The sequence below is a fragment of the Pristis pectinata genome, chromosome 20, assembly GCF_009764475.1.
Source record: "Pristis pectinata isolate sPriPec2 chromosome 20, sPriPec2.1.pri, whole genome shotgun sequence".
NCBI lineage: Eukaryota > Metazoa > Chordata > Chondrichthyes > Rhinopristiformes > Pristidae > Pristis > Pristis pectinata.
This window is the reverse complement of record NC_067424.1, coordinates 11,993,523-12,016,303: the sequence shown is the minus strand read 5'-3', so window position 1 is coordinate 12,016,303 and position 22,781 is coordinate 11,993,523. Positions and strand designations below refer to the sequence as shown.

Below are 22,781 nucleotides of genomic sequence, written 5' to 3'. Positions count from 1 at the left end.
GTAGCAGCAACCTCACTGATCATAAAGCAACATTTACATTTACTCTCATGTAAATAGAAAGTCATGGAGTAATACATCACGGAAACAGGCCCTTCGGCCCAACTCATCCATGCTGACTAAGATGCCCACCTAAGCTAGCCCCATTTTTCTGCGTTTGGCCCATATCCCGCTAACCTTTCCTATCCATGTACCTATTCCAAGTGTCTTTTTGATGTTGTTATTGTACCTGCCTCAACCACTTCCACTGGCAGCTCATTCATTATATGCACCACCCTCTGCATGAAGATATTACCCCTCAGGTCTCTTTTAAATCTTTCCCCTCTCACCTTAAACCTATGCCCTCTAGTTTTTGATTTCCTTTCCCTGGGAAAATAACTGTCTGCATTCACCCTATCTATGCCCCTCTGACTTTATACACCTCTATAAGCCCACCCCTCAGTCTCCTACACATCAAGGAATAAAGTCCTAGCCTGCCCAACCTCTCCCTACAACTCAGGTCTCAAGTCATGACAACATTCTCGTAAATCTTTGTTGCACTCATTCCAACTTAAGGCCGTATTTCCTATAACTGGTTAACCAAAACCGTACGTAATATTCCAGGTGCGACCTCACCAACATCTTGTAAGTATATCATAGATATTTCAACTAAAGGATGATCGCCTGGAAACTCTAGTGTTTATGGGCATGATGTAATTGAATTTCTGAGTTAACACAATCAGGGGCTTATGCCGAAGTACTCAAGTGTGCACAGTGGTGTCCAATTGCATGCTCTGCATGTATGGACACTTCATCCATGATTCCTGTTCATACATGTGTGCCCTGTGGATGGTGTAGGTCACTCATGCAGAATCAGGCTTTCAGAAGACACGTGGGCCTGCTTCCTTGTGATTGACAGAGCGCCTGCTTGAACAGGTCTTAGGCCCTAGAGTCTGATGTTGGGAAATCACTTTAGATAGCTCCACTTCAAGTTAAAAGTTTAAACCCATGGCAACTCTCCCTCGAGAACCCCAACCCCAACCCATTACCCCATCTTCTGCAGCAGCCAATCATAACAACCCTCGGCAACAGGTCACAGCACCCCACTCCAATAGGCCAAATTGACCCCCAAGATCCCAATTCCCCTTCCCAACAAATGTTGGAACAAGCAGAGGAAAGGTCCTTGAGCATGATAAATATTCAAGGACCACCCCAATCCCCAGTTTCATGGGCCTTGAGGATAATAGTGGCTGGATTATTTGTCTTTGCAAAGTTATATAAAGTCAAATGGATCAGATAAAGTAACGCATGACTAAAGGGCTGGACTGGGCATGGTAAAGCACTGGCACCTGCACAGGGACAGGGTGGAGTTTAATGATGGGGCTGTCTCCACCTGACCTAGAAATGAATGAGTGACATTGTAGAAAGAGTAAGTAGATGGGAAAGGCTTTAACTAGTACAATAGAGAGGGGGAGGTGTCTGCAAGAAATTAAATGAGCTGAGGTAAATGAAATCATCAGCCTGGATAACATAAGAGAGGACATAAATGGTCAGGGAATAAAAAGCTAAAACTAAAATAAAGTTAAAAATTAAGACACAGGAGCTGCTATTAAAAATGTTATATTGTCCATACACAGAGTTTTGTGGAAAAAGTAGGTGATCTGGAAACAATAATATACTGTATGGAAGCAAATCTGTTTGGAGTTCCTAAGACATGCTTGCTGTAAAATCAAGACATTGCAGGGTATAATATACTTAGAAAAGCTAGGAAGGATAGACGGTGAGGCTGTGCTTATCAGAGTATTATTATAGCATTGAGTAATGTAGGTATTGATTAAATAGGAATAGAATCCATGAGGCAATAGATAACAAAGGATAGTCCACCAACCAGCCAATAGTAGAATGGAGACAACTTAAAACAAAAGCATAAGCATAAAGGTTAGATCAAGTTGTGGTGTTTGCTTCAGTGCTACACATTTAAAGATGTACTTACCCTAGAGTGAAATGTAATAACAGCCATTTCAGATCAAAAGTTTCACCTGGCTCTTCTGGTGAGGGTTCTGCTTGAATGTCTGAAGGAAGTTCCATATCACACACCTTCTAGACTTTGTTATCCCCTGTACAATGGAGTATTGTTGAAATTTGACCACATTGTCCTCAGAGCAACCCTCATTGGGCACTCCCAAGGCAACAAAGTCTTCATGAATACATTGCTGGGACTGGGATTGGAGAGATATCATAAATTCAATAATTTGTGGTGTGGTACATTTGGTGAATAACTAAAAGAATATTTCTGTTTAAGAAAGGAGGTGGAATATATTTGGGGAACCACAAGCCACTCAGCTATCGTTAAGATAATAAGATATCTTTATTAGTCACACGTACATTGAAACACACAATGAAATGCATCTTTTTGCGTAGAGGGTTCTGGGGGCAGCCCACAAGTGTCACCACGCTTCCGGTGCCAACATAGCATGCCCACAACTTCCTAACCCTTACATCTTTGGAATGTGGGAGGAAACTGGATCACCCGGAGGAATCCCACGCAGTCACAGTGAGAACGTACAAACTCCTTACAGACAGTGGCCAGAATTGAACCTGGGTTGCTGGAGCTGTAATAGCGTTACGCAATTAGTGGTAGAAAATACAATGGAATCCCTCTCAAGTCAGAAAATAGAAAAAAATCCTAAGAATCAAAGTAATACTAATAAGCAGACAGCTTTTATTTTACATGGGAATGTGTTCCTTGACCAACTCAATGATTTTTTTTTCATGAAATTACAAAGAAAGTTGTTAAGGATAATGCAATCAATGTAATTTACCTAGATTTCCTAAAGGCTTTCAGTAACATGGTACAAAATGGATTAATGAATATCAGCATATGAAGAGTCAGGGGTCCAGCCACAGAAATAACAAATAATCTGCTGGAGGAACCCAGCAGGTTGAGCAGCATCTGTGGGAGGAAAGGAATTGTCGATGTTTTGGGTCAAAATCTTCAGATCCTGATGCAGGGTTTCCTCCCTCAGATGCTGCTTCACCTGCTGAGTTCCTCCAGCAGTTAATTTTTGCTCCAGGTTCCAGCATCTGCAGTCTCTTGTGTCTCCTTTTAGTAACAGAATGTGTGGCCAATTGGTTTCAAAGCAGAAAGCAGAGAGTAATAGTAAAAGGAAGCTTTTCAGAGCACCCGAGTTATAGGGTCATACACCACAGAAATGGGCCCTTTGTCCATCAAGCTCCCATCTATACTAATCCCATTTACCAGCACTTGGTCCATCGCCTTCTATGTCTCGGTGACTCAAGTGCTCATCCAGATACTCCTTAAACGTAATGAGAGTAGTCTCCACCATCCCCTCAGGAAGTGTGTTCCCACATTCCAAACACCCCCGGGTGAAAAAAATCTTTCTCATATCCCTTCTAAACCTCTTACCCCTATGCCCACATCTGCTATGGGGAAATGTGTTGTACTATCTATGCCCCTCATAATTTATAGAGCTCATCTAGGTCCCACCTCACCCTCCTCTGCTCTAACTACCCCTGTCTCTCCTCATATCTGAAACACTCCATCCCAGGCAACATCCTCATGAATCTCCACATTCTCTCCAGTGCAACCACATCTTTCCTGTAGTACGGTGACCAGAACTGCACACACTACAACTGCTGTGGCCTCACCAATATTTTATGAAGTTCTACCATTACCTCCTTGCTCATATATTCCATGGCCCAGCTAATGAAGGCAATGCTGTATGCCTTCTTCACCACCTTATCTATGTGTGCTCAAGGATTCCTGCATTTTTAAACCGTTACCTCTGTTCCTCAGTACTCCTTAGGGCCCTACAATTCATTGTGTAGCTCCCACTCTTCTTAGACCTCCTAAAATGTATCACCTTGCACTTACCAGGGTTAAATTCCATCTGCCATTTCCCTGTCCACATTATCAACTGAGCAATATCATCTTGTAGCCTAGGACTATCCTCCTCACTATCAACAACACCGCCAATTATTATTTCATCTGGAAACTTAGTTCAAGTTCAAGTTTGTTGGTGTCATAAGCAGGGTATAAATGCCTTGAAAATTAGCTTTTTGCAGCAGCAGCACAGTACGTTACAAGACAAAGACAAACATAAGTTAACATAAACTTAAATTAACATAAATTATACATGTCTTACACTTGTGCTAAATAAACAAGATAAACAAGTGACACTAGTGCAAGATTGAGAGAGAGATAGAGCAAAAAAAGCAAATAGTCTGAGGTAGTGTTAAGGTTTTTCAGGTCGTTTCAAGAACCCGATGGCGGTGGGGAAGAAGCTGTTGTTGAACCCCGAGGTGGAGGTCTTCAGGCTTCGATACCTCCTCCCTGATGGTGGCATTGAGAAGAGAACAAGGCCCAGATAGTGGGGGGTCCCTGATAATGGATGCCGTCTTCCTGAGACATCCCCTTTTGTGGATGTTCTCAATGGTGGGGAGAGCTGTACCTGTGGTGGAACTGGCTGAGACCACCACTCTCTGTAGCCTCTTGCATTCCCGTGCATTGGAGTTTCCATCTCAGGCCGTGATGTACCCTGTCCGAATGCTTTCCACTGTACATCTGTAGAAGTTCATCAGCGTCTTTGACAGTGGGTCAACGGTTCGAGCAGAATCTGTAGATCAAAGGAATTGTCGACATTTCTGGTCGAAACCCTGCATCCCGACCCTGTTTTTGATTGAACTTTTTTAAGACAGGAAGTTCATCTTCAAATAATGCAAGTCAATGAAAGATTTTCAAACAGGCAAAATATCTCCAACAGTGCAGTTCTCCAAGTTCTACAAACATTGACAAATGTTCAGGAATCCACTGTTAATTATGACATTCTTTTAACAATGACCAAAATCTTGGTCAAAGGGATAGATTATAAGGAGCTTCACAAAGATGAAGGAAGAAAAATGGAGAGACTTACAGAGATAATTCTAGAGTTTAGGATGCAACTCACTGAAGGCACAGCTGCCAAGAATGGAAGAATTACAATACAGCATGAAACACTCAAAACATTAATGCAAGCTTACTGGGCATTAATAAATTGATCAAAATGGTCTAGTGGGCCCATCAGTACAAATCAACAAGCCAAGCCTTCTGTGGGGCAATGATACCAGAGTCACAAAACAGGCACCTTGTTTTGAGTGCTGTTATGAGTTTACCAGGTAGAAGGAGAAAAAGATTCAAGAATGTTCTCAAAGCCTCCTTGAAAAAATGTAACATTCCCGCTGATTCCTGGGAATCTCTGGCCCATGGTGATTCAAAGTGGAGAAGGATCATCCAGGACGGTGTTGATAACCTTGAGTCCATTCATCGGATTTACACAAAAACTCTGGCCGAGCGACAGAAAGACTATACCACATAGGATATTGTGGGAAGCAAGAGAGGAAATTGCAGGGGCCCCGGCAGAGATTTTTGTATCTTCCTGAGCCATGGGTGAGGTACCAGAAGACTGGAAGATGGCTAATGTTATACCTCTATTTAAGAAGGTCTGCTGGAAACTACAAGCCGGTGAGCCTAACGTCAGTGGTGAGTAAGTTACTGGAGGGGCAATACATAATATGCTGGAGGAACTCAGCGGGTCAAGCAGCATAGATCTAATGCAAGGTTTCGACTCAAAACGTCACTAATTCCTTTACCCCCCCACCCCCACCCCATGGATGCTGCTCAACCAGCTGAGTTCCTCCAGTATATTGTGTGTTGCTTCAGATTCCAGCATCTACAGCCTCTTGTGTCTCCAGGTTACTGGAGGGGATTTTGAGAGACAGTATTTATCTGCATTTGGAAAGGCAAGGACTGATGATAGTCAACAAAGCTTTGAGCGTGGGAAATTGTGCCTCACGAATTTACTTGAGTTTTTTGAAGAGGTAACCAAGAGGATTGATGAAGGCAGGGCATTAGACATTGTCTACATGGACTTTAGCAAGCCATTTGGCAAGGTCCCACATGGTAGACTGCCCCAGAAGGTAGTATCACATGGGATCCGGGGTGAGCTAGCCAACTGTATACAAAATGGGCTTGGTTGAATGAGTCAGAGGGTGGTAGTAGAGGGTTGTTTCTCAGATTGGAGGCCTGTGGCCAGTGGTGTGCCACAGGGATTGGTGCTGGGCCCCCAGTTGTTTGTCATATATGTTAATGGTTTGGATGAGGATGTAGGTGGCATGATTAGTAAGTTTGTGGATGATACCAAAATCGGTGGTGTGATGGATAGTGAAATAGGATGTCTAAGGTTACAACAGGATCTAGATCAACTGGGAAAATGAGCAAAGGAAAGGCAGCTGGAATTTAACTCAGACAAGTGCAAAGTGATACATTTTGGGAAATTAAACCAGGGCAGGACTTACACAGTAAATGAAAGGGCCCTGGAGAGTGTAGAACAGAGAGAACTAGTGGTACAAGTGCATAGTTCCCTGAAAATGGTGACACAGGTGGACAAGGTGGTGAAGAAGGCATATGGACTGCTTGCCTTCATCGGACAGGGCATTGAGTACAGGAGTTGGGACGTCATGTTACACCTGTATAGGACACTGGTGAGACCGCACTTGGAATATTGTATGCAGTTCTAGTCACCATACTGTAAGAAGGATGTGCAGAAAAGATTCACCAGAATGTTGGCTGGACTGGAGGGCTTGAGTTATAAGGAGGGACTGGATCTGCTGGGACTGTTGTCCCTGGAGTGAAGGAGGCTGAGGGGTGACCTTACAGAGGTTTACAAAATCATGAGGGGCATAGATAAGGTCACAGTCTTTTTCCCAGGGTAGGGGAGTCTAAAACTAGAGTGCATAGTTTTAAGGTGAGAGGGGAAAGATTTAAAGGGGACCTGAGAGGAAAGTTTTTCACACAGAGGGTGGTGGGTATGTGGGACAAGTTGTCAGAGGAAGTGGTAGAGGCGGGTACAATTCCAATGTTTAAAAGACACTTGGGCAGGTTCATGTACAGGAGAAGTTTAGAGGGATATTGGCCATACACAGGCAAATGGAACTAGCTCAGGAAGGAACCTTGGTTGGCAGGAATGAGTTGGGCTGAGGGGCCTGTTTCCATGCTGTATAACTCTATGATCCTATAATTCTGGGCACCTTCTACCATCTGTGAAAGAGTCTGAAATTCCCACATTGGCCTCAGAACCCACAGGACTGGAGTGTAAGCAAGTTCATCCTCGATCCTGAGTGACTACTTAGGAAGAAGACAAGAAGGCACTAAATTTTATCTTGTCTTACTTAGGAAGTCGGGTTCAGTTAGATACATGAGTATTGGTCTTAACAGTTGTGAAGAGGAATCCCTTGTTGAGTAATCTTTCATTATAACTAACTGTATTCCTAATAAGTTCCAGGGACCCCTTAATCCTTTATCCAGATAACTAATCACTAACTGGAACATTGTGCACTGTGTAGCACATACAGTAATGAAAGAAAATAGCAAACCAACATTTGACATAACAGCTATTTAATATTCTACCAATTCCACTAAACACACAGTGAGTATATTTCATTGTATGCAATATTCAGAATTGGATCAATTGATTGTCAGACTTTCAAAATTTAGGACTAAATGTACCTTCATAATTGCATTGCTTGTATGATGACAAGAATTCCTGCATAATATACAACTGACTACAGTAATGGGTGTTTGTAGAACAAGTAAAGCAGGCTGCAATTGCAGACTTAAGTAACTCCTGGCATTTACAAGAGATATAGGAATTATATGACTGTAAGTGCTGGCTGATACAGAAACCATATATAGACATCCTTGAAGAATTTTCTATATAACTTCCATCTTCATACAATGTTAAACAGAAAGATTTTGCTTTTATATGGTATCTTTCCATCTTCAGGTCAATGATTGGGGTCAAGGCCTCAGTTTTAATATTTTACTTTAAACACCTCAACCAACACAATATTCTTTGCCAGCTCAGCACTGTATGAGTCTAGATTAAACACATAAAGCTTAGATGAAAGCTGATTTTAACTCAGAGACAAGATTGTTATAAGTGAGCCAAGTTAGCACAGGTTATTAAGATGAATAGTGGTAGCTCAAACAAAGAAACACCAGGCTATTTGTTCTATTATTGTACATGAAAGTTTCTTGTTGGACTTGCTTCTGCATTAAGGGTGTGGGGAACAGGCTGAGGACCATTTTATCAACTATAGTAATGATACTCTCATTAGTTATTGATTTCTTACTAGTAATTGATCATTCTGAAATGGCAATGTGGGGACCATCTTTGCTGCCTGTACCACACGCTTGTCCCATCCTGCTGATGATTAGGAAAGATGCTATTGATGGGAAGTGTTATTCCACTGCTACTGACCCTTGCAGTAAGGTTGAAAAAAGAACTTCCATTTACGTGGCAGTATCCTCCACTTTAGGGCATCCCAAAACATTTTACGAACAATGAAGTACTCTTCAATTATAGTCGTCGTTGCAAACAAACAAATAAAACAAGATACACAAGAGACTGCAGATGCTGGAAACTGGAGCAAAAAACAAACTGCTGGAGGAAATCAGTGGGTCAGGTAGCATCTGTGGAGGCAAATGGATGGTCGATGTTTCAGGTTGAGACCTGCATCGGGACTAAGAGTGTAGAGGGGAGATAACCGGTACAAAGATGTGAGAGGGAGGGGTGAGAAAGGAGCTGGAACGTGATAGGTAGAACCAGGTGAGGTAGGGGATGATGGACAGATGGAACCATGAGGGAGTGAGGAGAGGGAAGGTAGAGGTAGAGGTTAGAATGTAACAGAGGAACCAGTTAAGGGAGAGTATCAAGTCTTGGTGAGAATGTTGTCGAAGAGCAGAAGAGTGAGACCAAGTGTAGACTAGGGGAATATTTTTCAGAGCACCTGTGGTCTGTCCTCAATGGCTATCTTGAGCTTCTGGTTGCACATCATTTCAACTCCCCTCCTCATTCCCACACTGACCTGTCTGTCCACGGCCTTCTCCGCTGTCACTGTGAACTAGAAGGACAACACCTCATGGAGACACATGCTGGAAGTCTGGAGCAACACACAAAATGCTGGAGGAACTCAGTGGGTCAGGCAGCATCTGTAGAGGGAAATGGACAGTCGACACTTTGGGTCGAGCTTCATGAGCCCTGATGAAGGGTCTCAATCTGAATCATCGACTGTTCATTTCCCTCCATAGATGCTGCCTGACCCACTGAGTTCGGGCGACACCTCATATTCCATTTGGGTAGCCTACAATCCAATGGTTTAAACATTACATTTTCCAATTTCAGGTAACCCACTCCTCCTGTGTTACTTTCCCACTCCTCCTCGTCCACCCAGGATCTCTCTCCCTTTGTTCATCTTTTCCTTTCCACCACCAGTCCCCACCCCCCAGCCCCCACCCCAGCCCCTGTTACCTAGATTTGTCACCCTCCCCCACCCAGTTCCATCTGACCATCATCCCTCCTTTATCTGGTTTCACTTACAACCTCCCAGCTTCTATCTCTGAACTTCTCCCAGAAATGGAGTTAGGTGCACCAATACAAGTTGCATAAGGTTGGATGCTGGGAGATTTGGCTTCCCTTATGTAGCTGACAACGTGTGGAACTGGTTTCCAAAGTGATGCTTGTGGATTTGTTACGTCCATTCAAAGGGAGCAGAATTAAACAAAAGAAAGTGAGAGGAGATATGTGGAATGTTTTTGAAGCGGCAAGTTGTTCTTATCTGGATTGCACTGTCAGAAAGGGCAGTTGAAGCAATTTCAGAAGGGTAGTTTGGGGAGCTTCATTAAAAAGCATGATGGTGGATAGGCATTGGCTAACATTTAAGGAATAAACACAGGAACTGCAACAGTTTACCTTCCTTTCAAAATCACAAAAGGAAAACAACCCAACCATGCTTACAGAAGAAGTATTGGATCCAAAGAGGAGGCGTATAAAAAAGTTGCAGACCTGAGGAATGACAGTAGTTTAGAATTCAGCAAAAAAGGACTAAGGGTTTGGTTAAGATAGGAAAATGAGAGTACTGGAGTAAACTTGTAAGGAACATAAAAGTGGACAGTAAAAGTTTCCACAAGTATATTTTAAAAAAATGGGGAGACAAATGTAGGTCCCGTACAATTAGAAAACAAAAATTATACATTGTGGAACAAAGAAATACCAGAGTAATTAAACAAATATTTTAGTTCTGTCTTCATGGAAGAGGATTTAAATAACTTCCCAAAAGTGCTAGGGAACCAAGAGTCTAATGAAAAAGAGAATTAAAATAAATTATGTTAATTAAAAAAAGTGCTGCAGAAATTAGTAGCACTGAAAGCTGATAAACCCACAGAGCCCGATAATCTGCACCCCAGAGCACTAAAAGAAGTTGCCCTGGAAATAGTGGATGCATTGGTTGTCATCTTCCAAAATTCTATAGATGATGGAACAGTTCCTGCAGCTTCGAGACTGACAAATATAACTTCACTATTTAAAAATAGATCAAGAGAGAAAAAAAACTAAAAACCAACTAGGTCAACGTCAGTAGTAAGAAATATAAAGGATGTAATAACAGGACACTTAGAAAATATCAACAGGATTAGGCAAAGTCAATATGGATTTAAGAAAGGAAAATCAAGTTTAAAAAATCTGTGAAACTGGTTCAGATATATAAATCCAGATTCCAGCATCTACAGTCTCTCGTGTCTCCTGTGAAACTGGTTTCCAGAGTGACAGATGTGGAAAGAGGAACAGTCAATGTTTCAAATGTGTGATCCTTCATCAGAATCAATGCCTTTTGTGTCTAGAAATCTATCTACCTCCTCCTTAAATATATTCACTGACTTGACCTTTACTGCCTTCTGCGGAAGAGAATTCCATAGATTCACCATTCTCTCAATGAAGAAATTACTCCTCCCCTCAGTTCCAATTGTCTGAAAATGTATCCTGAGGCTGTAACCTGTGATCCCAGCCACCAATGCCATGTCGTTGGCAACCTTAGAAATATTACATCTGGTTCCCTCATCCAAATCATTGACGTTTAGTGTGAAAACCACTGATTCCTGAGGTATCTCATCAGTCCTTCCACCCGAGACAGTCCCATTTATTCCTACTCTCTGTTTTATGTCTGGCAACCAATTTTCAATCTACGCAGGTATATTAGCCGCAGTCCATGGACTTTAATTTTGCACACTAATTTCTTTGGTGAAACTTTATCAAAGGCTTTCTGAAAATCGTACACCAAATTCATTAGTTGTCCTGACCTGCTGAGTTTTACGGCATTTTCTGTATTTATAGTGGCATTTAGCCTAATGCTATTACAGCATCAGCGACCCAGGTTCGATTCCCGCTGCTGTCTGTAAGGAGTTTGTACGTTCTCCCCGTGTGACTGTGTGGGTTTCCTCCAGGTGCTCTGGTTTCCTCCCACATTCCAAAGATGTACGGGTTAGGAAGTTGTGGGCATGCTATGTTGGCACCGGAAGCATGGTGACACTTGTGGGCTGCCCCCAGAGCACTCTACACAAAAGATGCATTTCACTCTGTGTTTCGATGTACATGTGACTAATAAAGATATCTTATCTTAATATGGTATTGAGACAGAGGATTAGCCTTGATAATATTGAATGGTGGAGCAGACACATAGGCTATATGGCCTACACCTCTTATTCTTTTATGTTTATATGGAATTGGATAGTTATTTGCAGGGAAAGTACAGGAGTGTGCAGTAAATGAGCAGAAGTATGGGTCTCAGAGCAAACTCATTGGATAGAGTCCTATGCCTCTATCCTAAGTGTTCTTCTGTGCTATCTGTTTCTATGAGTATGGCAACTGGAAGACAATTTAACTGTGAGATAGGTTAAAGGGGAAACAGTCATCAAGGTGTCCAGGAACCTGCTGATAGGTTTCGGTGGTAAATGAGGAGGACATCCCAGCACTTTTCCTAAACTAAGTTGACTTGTTTGCCTATTCTAGATGTTGTGTCCCTGTGGGACTGATTGAAGGTGCTGGGCTGGGAGGTTAAGTGATGGTTGTTACGAGCCAGGTTGCTATTTGGTGAATGTCCCTTTAAGGCACCTGGACAGTAGAGTAGTGGTGTGTGTGTGGTGTCATCACAACAGCAAGAAGATAACAACGCGCTGGCAGTTTTGCTCAGTGAGTCGAAGTGTCGGAGGAGAGAGAGAGAGAGAGAGAGGGAGAGAGAGACACTGGCTGCTGGTCTCTGTATCAATGGATGAAGAACAATAGCTGTGTCTGTATGTATGGATTTTTGGAGCAAACAAGTGGAGTCCACTTTGTCGTTAATCTGTAGTGGGAAACAAGTATTTCTGTGGGCGGCCACGTATCGAATGCCTTTGGGGTGGCAGATACTTCGGAACAAAGCAGTGGAGATCATTGGAGATTGATGTGTCATATGGGTTCCATCGTGGAACATGTGGATTTCGTAATTTCTCTCTACATTCTCTCTACATTTTCTCTTGAGTCAATGGTGGTTTTACAAAAGCCTTTGCTCACGTTTCACCTGATGACTTGCTGAACTGAACTTTGAGAACTATTCCTGGACTTGGAGTTTGCCACACACACACTTTGAGTATTAGTTTTGGGGATTATGTTTGATATCTAACGTTTTTACTTTTATTATTATCACAAGCAGTTATTAATAAAATAGTTTCTAACACTTATACATGGCTTGGTGTGTTTCTATTGTTGCTGGTACATAACATGGGGCATGCACTTTATGTGCTGATGGACTTTGCTTATGCATCCTTGCAACAGCAAGTTACTCCCTTAAAGAAAAACAAAAACAAAAATTGCTGGAAAAAACTCAACAAGTCGGGCATCATCTGTGAAAGAGAGAAAGTCAACATTTCTGGTCTGTGACCCTTTGTGGTTCTGACAGAGGGTTTCACACTGAAAGAGATGTGAAAGGAAATTACCAGGATGGTACAAGAACTGGAAGGTTATAATATTAGGAAAGACTGAACAGAGTTAGCTCTGGAAAAGAGAAGACAGAGGGGTGATCTGATTGAGGACTTCAAAATTTTAAAGGGATTGATGTGGTCAATGTGAGGGAGATCAGAACCAAGGGCCATATGTTAAAAATAGCTACAAATGAACTCCAAAAGACTTTTTTACCAATGTGGAACACACTGCTACAGTGAACTGTTGAAGCAAAAGCATAGATACTTTTAAAGGGCAGTTGAATAAACTTGATGGATGAAGGAATAGGAGATTGGGTTGATGGTGTTAAGTGAGGACAAGTGGTAGGAGGCTTCTGTGGAGCATTACCATCAGCATTAACCAGCTGGATCAGATGGCTTCACTCCATATATGTAAGTACTTTGTAACTTTGTACAAGAGTTGAGTGACCGGCGATCCCCAGAGTGAGTGCAAACTCATGATCATAATCCCTCTGATATACTGGGTGTCACTGATACTAATCTGTGCTGCTCACTGGCCCTCTGCCAACTCCATATAATAACTCCAACATCAATTCTGCTGGGTGTTGACAGCAGTTTATGAAGTAGCTGCGGGAATCATGCCAAGATTTAATTACATTCCAAATAATTAGTTGCTAGTCCCTTAATTGCAATTTGAAGCCTATCACCTGTTTAGGTCCTGCAGCATGTAATCATGTTCATTCTCTAAAACATACAGTATGTGTCTGCCTCATTATCTCCTAGCTTTATTCAACTCAAAATGCATTTTAGTTCACATTATAAAGTATTCATTTTGGAATATTTTCTTTAATAATCTACAGAAAATTACAACAAAAATGGACAGTACAAGAAGCATACAGCAGGTCAGTGGTCAATGTGAGGGAGATCAGAACCAATCAGTGGGGAAAGAAACAGAATTGCTGTATCAGGAGAAGGACCCTTCATCAGATTCAATAGTAAATGAAAATTAAAAAATCTGCAGATGCTGGAAATCTGAAATAAAAACAGAAAATGCTAGAAAAACTCAGCAAGTTCAGCCACGTGGAAAGAGAAATAGGTAACGATTCAGCTTGAAGACTATCAGAACTGAAGGGATAAAGCAAGTGTTTGTCTAAGTCAAAGTGGAGTTTATTGTCATATGCACAAGCACATGTACGCATAGGTGCAATGAAAAACTTACTTGCAGCAGCATCATAGGCACATAGCATCATATAAGCAGCATTTTCAAGAAAAACATAAATTATACACAATTTTTACAAGAAAGAACAAAATTAGAACATGAAAAGCATTTTAGTGCCAAGTGAAAGTGTTGCTAAACTGTAGTGATTGGGGATGTGCCAGTTGGTTCAAGAACCAACTGGTTGAAGGGAAGTAGCTGTTTTTGAACATGGTGATGTACCTGCTGCCCGATGGTAGCTGTGAGAAGATGGAATGGCCCAGATGGTGGGGATCTTTGACGATGGATGTTGCCTTCTTGAGGTAGCATCGAAGGTTGGGGAGGACAATGGATGGGACAAATGGAGTGTCTGTAATTGGGTGAACTGATATAGTGATTGAATAAACAGTTAACCTCCTCAATGGAATGATTTGCATAACAAGGAATCTGAAACAGAAGACTGTTAAATAGTTTTTGAATGTTTACACCCCATCTTCATAATTTTGCCAAAATGCTGAGTGCATGTTACTGAATTCAAGTTGAGTTTCCAAAATTGTTCTAATGTATCTTGAAGGAGAGAATCAATTAAGGAAAGTATTTTTACTTCTCATTGTTAGTCACGTATGGGCTCCTGTTTTGAATGAGAGCACCTGAAATCCCTCCACTAATCTGACATGAAGTCTGAAACATCTGGAGCCATTATTACAGGGACAAACAATCCTTAGGTAGATGTAGAAGACCCCATGACACCATTTTGAAGATCCCCTTCCAATGTGGACCAATATAAATTCAAAACTGCAGGTGCTGGAAATCTGAAATAGAACATGCTGAAAACACTCAACAACTCAGGCAGCATCTGTGGAAAGAAAAATGGAATTAATATTTCAGGTCAATGACTTTTATTAGTTCAGCACAACATTGTGGGCTGAAGGACCTGTTCCTGTGCTGTGTGCTAACTGGGAAAAGTTGGAGGCAAAGCAAGTTATAAGATGTAGAGGAAGAGTGCAGAGGAGGATGGAACAGATGGGAAGGTCTATGATAAGATGGATGCAAGTGTGGTTGAATGGTAATGGAGCCAGCTGAATGAGAATAGCAATGATATTGGTAAATAGCCAATACTTGGTCAGGCTACTCTGACAGCACCTTCAAAACTCATGACCTCTCCCACCAAGAGGGATGAAGGCAGTAGGTACGTGGGAATCTCTGGTCACACACCATCCTCAATTCAAAATATATTACCAGTCCTAACCCTAACCCTTTCCAAAGACACTGTGAGAGTCCTTTCACCAGAAGGACAGCAGAGGTTCACCATCAGTGGCAATTAGGGATGGACATCAAATATTGGTATTGCTAACAGTACCTGAATCCCAAAGATGATTAATTAATTAATAGCTGTGGAGAAGGCCTCAGCTCTTCCCCAAAATACCTCTAAATGACCCATCAGACCCACCTGAGTAAACATGACATTTAATCCGAGAAATACTTCCAACAGTGTAGCATGCCTTCAGCACTGCACAGAAATATCAGTTTATATCATGATCTTCTGACTCAAGATGAGAGTGTTACAATTAGCTCTGACTAACCCTCGAGACATTTTTTGGCCACTGCCTCAGAGAAGTAGTTAAATGACTTAGAAGTTAGAATTATAGCTCCAGACCTTAAATATTACACCCCCTCCCCCTACTCCCCAATATTCCTACACCTGCCCTCAACCCAGCAACAGCAACAAAGGTTGATGTATTCTACTAAAATCCTTACCCAAATCTTTGCAAGTAAAATCTGATAAAAATAACTCACATCAGTTCAAACATCAAAGACTGGCTGAATACAGCCAGTAAACTACAGGAGGAACACACCAATCAAGATATCTTTTCGAAGCAAGTTTTAATAAACATTTAATAAATTTCAGGACTGAGACAATGTTACATTTTCCTTCTTTCTCTACAATGTATGGTACAGCTATGGTACAGGATGTGCTATTGAACATTCATCTAGCATTCACAAAACAAAAGTCAAAGAAACTCTGAGCTTCAGAAGAACTTCTGTTAAATACACACACCACCTCCCATAGCTAATTTTATGAACCATAAAAGTTTTCAAATTGTTATTTTAAGTATACTGAGAGCAACAATTAATTATTTTGATTAGAGTGTCAAAGTTCTCTGTTGTGGATCAAGTGTTAACAATGCCGCTTGGCAAACTACTTGAGATTCCGTTATGCATACATGAATGTGTACCTATCAGGGTGAATGGAAAGATCATTTCCTTCTGTCATATAAAGCAAAGGAACCTACCTAACCTCTAGACCAACTCCATTTACTCAATCTCTAAACCAACACAGCAACCCAGCCTTTGGACCAATCTCACCAACCCAGCGTCTGGACCAATCTCACCTACCCGATCTCCAGACCAATCCCAGCTAATCAGCCTGAGGGACACTCTCACCTACCCATGTCAGGAAGGGAGTCCTCCCAGTGCACCATCTTAATGTATCTTTCAAACAATGGAGAAATTCTAGTCCCAGTTACCCAAATTCACCGGTAGCAGAAGCCAACATGCCATATGCCTTTCTACTTACTTATTGAACCTGCACTCTAACTTTCTGTAATGCCTCAATCCTTGGGCTGTTCCAGCCCAATTTTCATTAACATATCACTAGCAGCCTTGTGAACTTGAAGCAATTAGTCCGAGAGGCTTTATGTCAAGAGACCTTTGGATTCATCGTGTACAAAGGCTAGGTCATTTCTGCACACATAATCAAAAGCAAATGGCCCAAAATTCTCTCCCAACAGTTTTTAAAATCACACTTTTTAACACAAGGAAACCAGCAATCTGAAAAGACTGAGAAGGAATTTAGCCATCCACTTTTTACTTCTTAAATCATTATGATGCACATTAATTTTAGGTGAACATCAAGTAACAGAAACCTTATTCCTTATTCTCTCTATGGATAGGAAGAGGGAAGTGGACGACTACACATAATGAGCTGGATAACACCTCCTCTCCTGCATGGATCTCGTCAGCAGAAGCAGTAGCTGGAATATCTAGCTCTGGGGGCTGAAGCATGTTGATGATGAAAACAGTAACCCATGGTGAAATTCCCAGTACTTGAGTAATGGTCATTACCCGTTCAAGAGAAATAATATAAGAATGAATTATTGGCAAGGGCTAATTATTGGACCAATGTTTTCTGTATTAAACCGAAATTGTTTGAATTTCAGAGTTTCTATGTGTCACATGTATCACAATAGCTGAATATAACACATTTAGCATACTGACTTCACATTACCTGTTTGTCACCAGGGGAGTTTCAAGTTTGTATAATTTTGTGACCTCTGGATGTCCCAGAGTCCTCTATACATAGTGGAGCAATGCTGGAAATGCAGAAGTTAATTTTGTATCTACCAAGATCCTAAAAGCAGCAATGTAATCATGATTTAAATTATACTTTAAAGATGATTTAAATTAAACTATGTTTGGTCTTGTTGGTTGAATAATAAATCTTGATTTGCAGGGAACTGCCCTGCCCCTCTTCAAAGTGGTGGGATCTTCCACAAGACAGACTCAGCTTCTCAAAGAAAGGAAGAGCCAAAGAAATCTGGGCTGTCTAAAGGAAGACGAATGACCAGACTTATTCACAGGTATAATAATGATGTCAGGATGATCCCACAGTCAATGGTACATTGTTAGGCTATTGCAAAACACAAAACATTGTTCTGGCTAGTTTAACAATGCTATCTACATAACATTGCTTTAACGATTGTGGTTTGAAATGCACATTGTCTCCCAATATTTATCCAGCAATAATGTCAGAAGATGGGAAACCATTAACTTCAGAGGACAAAGTACCACATGTTAGACTTGTTGATAAAATTGAAGTCCATCAGATGAAAGGACAGAATCAGCATGGGTACAAAATTGACCAAGGTATAACGAACAAGGAGCTGTGGAACAAGGCTGTTTCTTAGACTCAGGGGAGGTACTCAGTAGAATGGGTTCCCTAAAGCTCAGCGCTAGGAACACATTAGTTTATAACATAATGACCTCAACTTTGGAGAAATGCAGAGCACAGTTTCAAAATTTGTTAATGGTTTGAAAGATTTTTTTAATTTATTCATTCACAGGACGTGAATATCACTGGCTGGACCAGCATTTATTGTCCATCTCTCATCACTCCCACAACGGAGACAGTTAAGAGTCAACCACATTCACAAAGAAGTCAGATGGTAGATTTCCTTCACCAAATAATTGGAAGACAAAGGCCATCTACCAACATGACTTCACCGCGCAACACTGCCCTCCCCTCAGACAACTCACACAATGGCAACTGTTCTGCCCAAGGCCATAGGAAATTGCAGAGAGTTGTGAACACAGCCCAGTGAATCACAAAATCAGCCACCCCCACCATTGACTCTGTCTACACTTCCCGCTGCCTCAGGAAAGCAGCTGACATAATCAAGGACCCCTCTTACCCTGGTCGTTCTCTCTTCTCCCTTCTCCCATTAGGCAGAAGATACAAACGCTTGAAAGCACGTACCACCAGACTCAAGCACAGCTTCTATCCTATTGTTATCAGACTCTTGAATGGACCTCTCATATGTTAAAGGTGAATTCTTGATCTCCCAATCTACCTCATTGTGGGCCTTACACTTTATTTGTTTACCTGTACTGCACTTTCTATGTAGCTGCTACACTATATTGTGCATTCTATTTCTCTATTTACTTCCTCAATGTACTTATGTATGGCATGATCTGTCTGGATGGCATGCAAGCAAGAGCTTTGCACTGTATCTCAGTAATAAACCAACCAACCAACCAACAACATTCAAGGTCCACAGTGAGATGCTAGAAAATACAGATCACCTTCCATATCTCAGGAGTTACCTCCCAATGATGGTAGACTTCAATTATCAAAAACACCACCACCTCCAGTACACCAGCACAGTTTCCAGCCATTTTAGGCAAAGAATATCCAAACACCAAGCATGCTTGGGACCAAATAGTAATCCTGCTCAGGACGAGACAAACTGCAGGCGTATGTGCTTGGCTGAGGAACCAGTGGTGTGAAGCTACAATCCATGGGATTATGACTGAAAGCCTCTAAATCAGAATCCCGCCTAATCACAGCAGTGATCCCTGCCATCCTGCATGCTTTGAAGATATGATTAGCTATAGCAGGCACCTCAAAGCACCAGAGAGGCTTCACCAATTCTATCTCTGCAAAATTCTCCAACTCCATTGGCAGAATCATTGAACCTGTCTCTCCCAGGCCCGTCCCCATTATCGAGGCTCTGGTTACAGCTTGCCGGCTCTGATGAGCAAGCCTCATTTTTGCATGCCTGACAGCACACTTCAGCACTCTTCACAAGGTTGTCACTGTTTTCTCATCTCCCTGTGCTGGTGGAAGGCACCCTGACCTGCTGTGGTTTAACCCTCCATTGGGAGACCCACACAGCTGCCCAGTTGACCCAAATGTAGCTGTCAGATTGCTCAACCATCCAATTTTAGATGAGATGAGGCCAGAAATAGAAAGAAATCAAGTAAAACCAAACCTTCTGCCCCATGGTGAGCCCATGCCCTCTGTGGGGACACCATGTCATGTGAAGCCAACCAATCAGTTTCCTCTGTGGCCACGTGCCACGTAGACCTGCTATAAAGCTCCAGGATCCCAATGACCGTACACATCCAAGGTCCACAATGAGCCTGTTTCCCTTGGCCTTTTGAGACTGTGGCCGCTGCCTCTACATCAGGCCTATGAGGAACCCGTTTCCCCCAAGGGCCTGCAACAAGCCTGGGTACTGATACGTCACTGTTGACTGATTCCACTAGGCCTGCAAGAAGCCTGAAAACCAGGGCCCCCCATCAGCTTGAACATCCTGGCCCACTATCAGTCAGAATTGCCTGGGCCCACTATCATCTTCAACATCTCCCCAGCCCCAGGCCCACTATCAGCTTGAATCCCCCGAGCCCACTATTGGCCAGAATCCCCTGTGTCCACAATCAACTTGTATCCCTGGGCCCACTATCAGCCAGATTTCCCTGGGCCCACTATCAGCCAGATTTCCATGGGCCCACTATCAGCCAGACCTCCCTAGGCTCACTATCAGCCAGATTTCCCTGGGCCCACTATCAGCAAGACCTCCCTGGGTCCTGCAATTCTTGGGCCCATAGCTGGTACATCCTGGGTCAGCTATGATCCTATGAGACCTGGACTCACAATGATCCCATGCTCTCTGGACTTGCTTCATGTCTATGACTATAGGCATACCTTATTGGCCAGAGGTGAACCTGTTTCCTTTGGTCTGCTAGGAGTTTGTGGACCCTGGGCCTATTGTGAACCTCTGTCAAGAGGCTCACTGTGATCCATTCCCCCCAAGCCCAATGACTGAAGATGCAAGCTTGCTTTGAACATGCAAATTTGAAGGAGGAAAACTTCCATTGACCTGGAGGAGAGGAGAGGTCAATGCTGACTACTCCTGAAGTAATGGAAAGACAGCTTCAACACAGAAGCTGCTCTGAGATGCTGTAATGCAGTACCAGAGCATGGTGTAGGCACCTCACAATCAGGAGATGTTCAAATTGGTATCTTGGCAATTTGTGGCAATAGGACAGATCCTGGCATTTGGGCCCAAACAGCTTCACTAGATGTTACGAGTTATGGAACCAAGGTGACTTGATGGAAGCAAGATATTCATGGACCAGAGAGAATTCAACGGCAGCTTAAATTTGATGTGCTAAATGGGCTGCTCCCATTCCCAATGACATTTCCCAATGCCGTTTCATCACATTTTACTGATGTTGATCTCACGTAGCCATTGTCTTGTTTGACTGCTGTAGCCTCACCTCGATCCATGACACGTTTCAAGAGGGCGATGAGCTGTTGTTCCTTCATAACGTGGGCGTTGGCACAAGCATGGATCCATCTAGAATAGTACGCTCTGTCTTCGATTCTTCCCCCTGCCTGGTAGACAAATACTGATGGTCAGTCTTTAATTATACCCATTGTTATTAATTAAGAACTTTTCTCCTTTCCCTTCAGATTTCAGGTGAGTGGGGGAAATGCAGTAGGTGCATTGAGTGTATCAACATCAGCAATCTTGGCTATATCCAACAGTCCACAAAAATCAGACTGAACTCCTATTTACAGTAACCAGCACCTTAATTCCAGTGATACACTAATCAGCATCCTAATCTTAGTTACTCCACTCTAACAAGCGCCATAATCCCTTATAGCCTTCAAATAACAGCACCCTAATCCCCCTTAACCATACAAACCAGCAAACCAATGCCAGTTGCTCCGCACTAACCAGCACTCTAAACCTAGTTACTCCATTATAATCAGTATTGTAATTTCAGTTACCCCATGCACTACAATCCCAGTTGGCCCACAGTAAAAAATACTATAATCCCTACTATATCACACTAATTTTACCTTAATCCCAGTTAACCCCATGTGAACTGGAACCCTAGTCCCAGTTATTTCACATTAACCAGCATTCCCAGTTCCTACACATTTAGTGAAGGCAATCTCTGAGGCTGTACCATCCACCTCCAGTGACAAACATTTTTCCTCAAACAAGCTCTCTCCACTTTTTCTGTACTGATAGGAAGGATGCCTCAGTGAACACTTTGTTCCCCAACAGTATGGATCCTTACAGAACTCACCAGATTGGGGATATGAAGACCCTCGGTAACCTGGGTCCTTTTGCAATTGGATTTCTTTCAAAGTAAAAATGCTGATATCTGGAAAGAAGATCAAAAATTGTTACTTGCACATAGGCATTTGATTCGGTGACCTGTGACTGAAGTTTAATTTGTGTAATCCTACTCATTTTATAAAATCTGCTGGCTAAAACAGACCTCCTAAAAGCAGAGAGAATCCTGTTCCTGACCTCACAAAAATACAAAGGGTTAAGTTGTCCTATCCGTTTCAGCCTCATATCTCCATACATGGGTAAGTTACATAGAATGTCAAAGCATTCATGACAGAGAAATAGGCCAAGTTACAAAAGCCAATTCCCCATTATCCTCAATTCCTCAATCTTTCAAGTATTTATCTATCTCTGTTGTAAATATATCTAATGACCTGGCGTCCACCACCTTTGGGGGCAGAGAATCCCAAAGATTCACTACCCTCTGAGAGAAGAAGTTTTAAGTGACCAGCCCCTTATTCTGTAGCTATGTCCCCTTGTTCATGACTCTCCCACTATTGTAAATATCTCAACATCTACCCTGTCAAGGCCCCTTAGGATCTTACATGTTTGAAGTTCACTGCTCATTCCTCTAAACTCCAAGGTGTACAGGCTCAAACTGTCTAGCTTCTCTTGATAGGAGAAACTTCTCATCCCAGGAATTAGCTCAATGAATCTCCACTGGACTGCCTCCAATGCTACTATTTTTTTTAGCTAAACCAGCCAAAACTGTGCACACTAATACTATTCTTGAACTCCACCCCCTTCGCAATAAAGTCCAACATGCCATTTGCCTTCTTTAACTACTTGTTGGACTTGCCTGCTAAGTTTTTTGTTATTCATTCACTAGAACATCTAGATCCCTCAGAACTTCACTCATTTGCATTTGCACTCCATTTAAATAACAATCTGCCTTTTGAATTCTCTCACCAAAGTGTATGGGTTTGCACTTCCTCATATTGGAGTTTTTCACCCAATCATAATCACAATGTCATCTTCACAATATTCCATTCCACCTATTTTCGTATCATCAGCAAACTTGGAAACCCTATATTTCCCTCCTCCAGGTCATTAATGTAAATAGTAAACAAGA

The 22,781-nt window shown here is 42.2% G+C and overlaps 1 protein-coding gene and 1 long non-coding RNA gene across 3 annotated transcripts in view; one reads left to right on the top strand and one right to left on the bottom strand.

Annotated features, from left to right (window-relative positions):
- LOC127580712 (uncharacterized) overlaps positions 1-22,781 on the top strand; it is a 109,983-nt gene that overhangs the window by 35,682 nt on the left and 51,520 nt on the right. The gene's annotated exons all lie outside the window — the stretch shown is intronic.
- LOC127580710 (cyclin-dependent kinase 18-like) overlaps positions 15,875-22,781 on the bottom strand; it is an 81,519-nt gene continuing 74,612 nt past the window's right edge. For both annotated transcript variants that reach the window (XM_052034481.1, XM_052034480.1), the window contains 2 exons: positions 21,663-21,740; positions 15,875-20,958 (listed from right to left, as the gene is read on the bottom strand). In XM_052034481.1, coding sequence (XP_051890441.1) covers positions 20,921-20,958; positions 21,663-21,740 — 116 coding nt within the window. In that variant the 3' untranslated portion in view covers positions 15,875-20,920. The remainder of the gene's footprint in view (positions 20,959-21,662; positions 21,741-22,781) is intronic.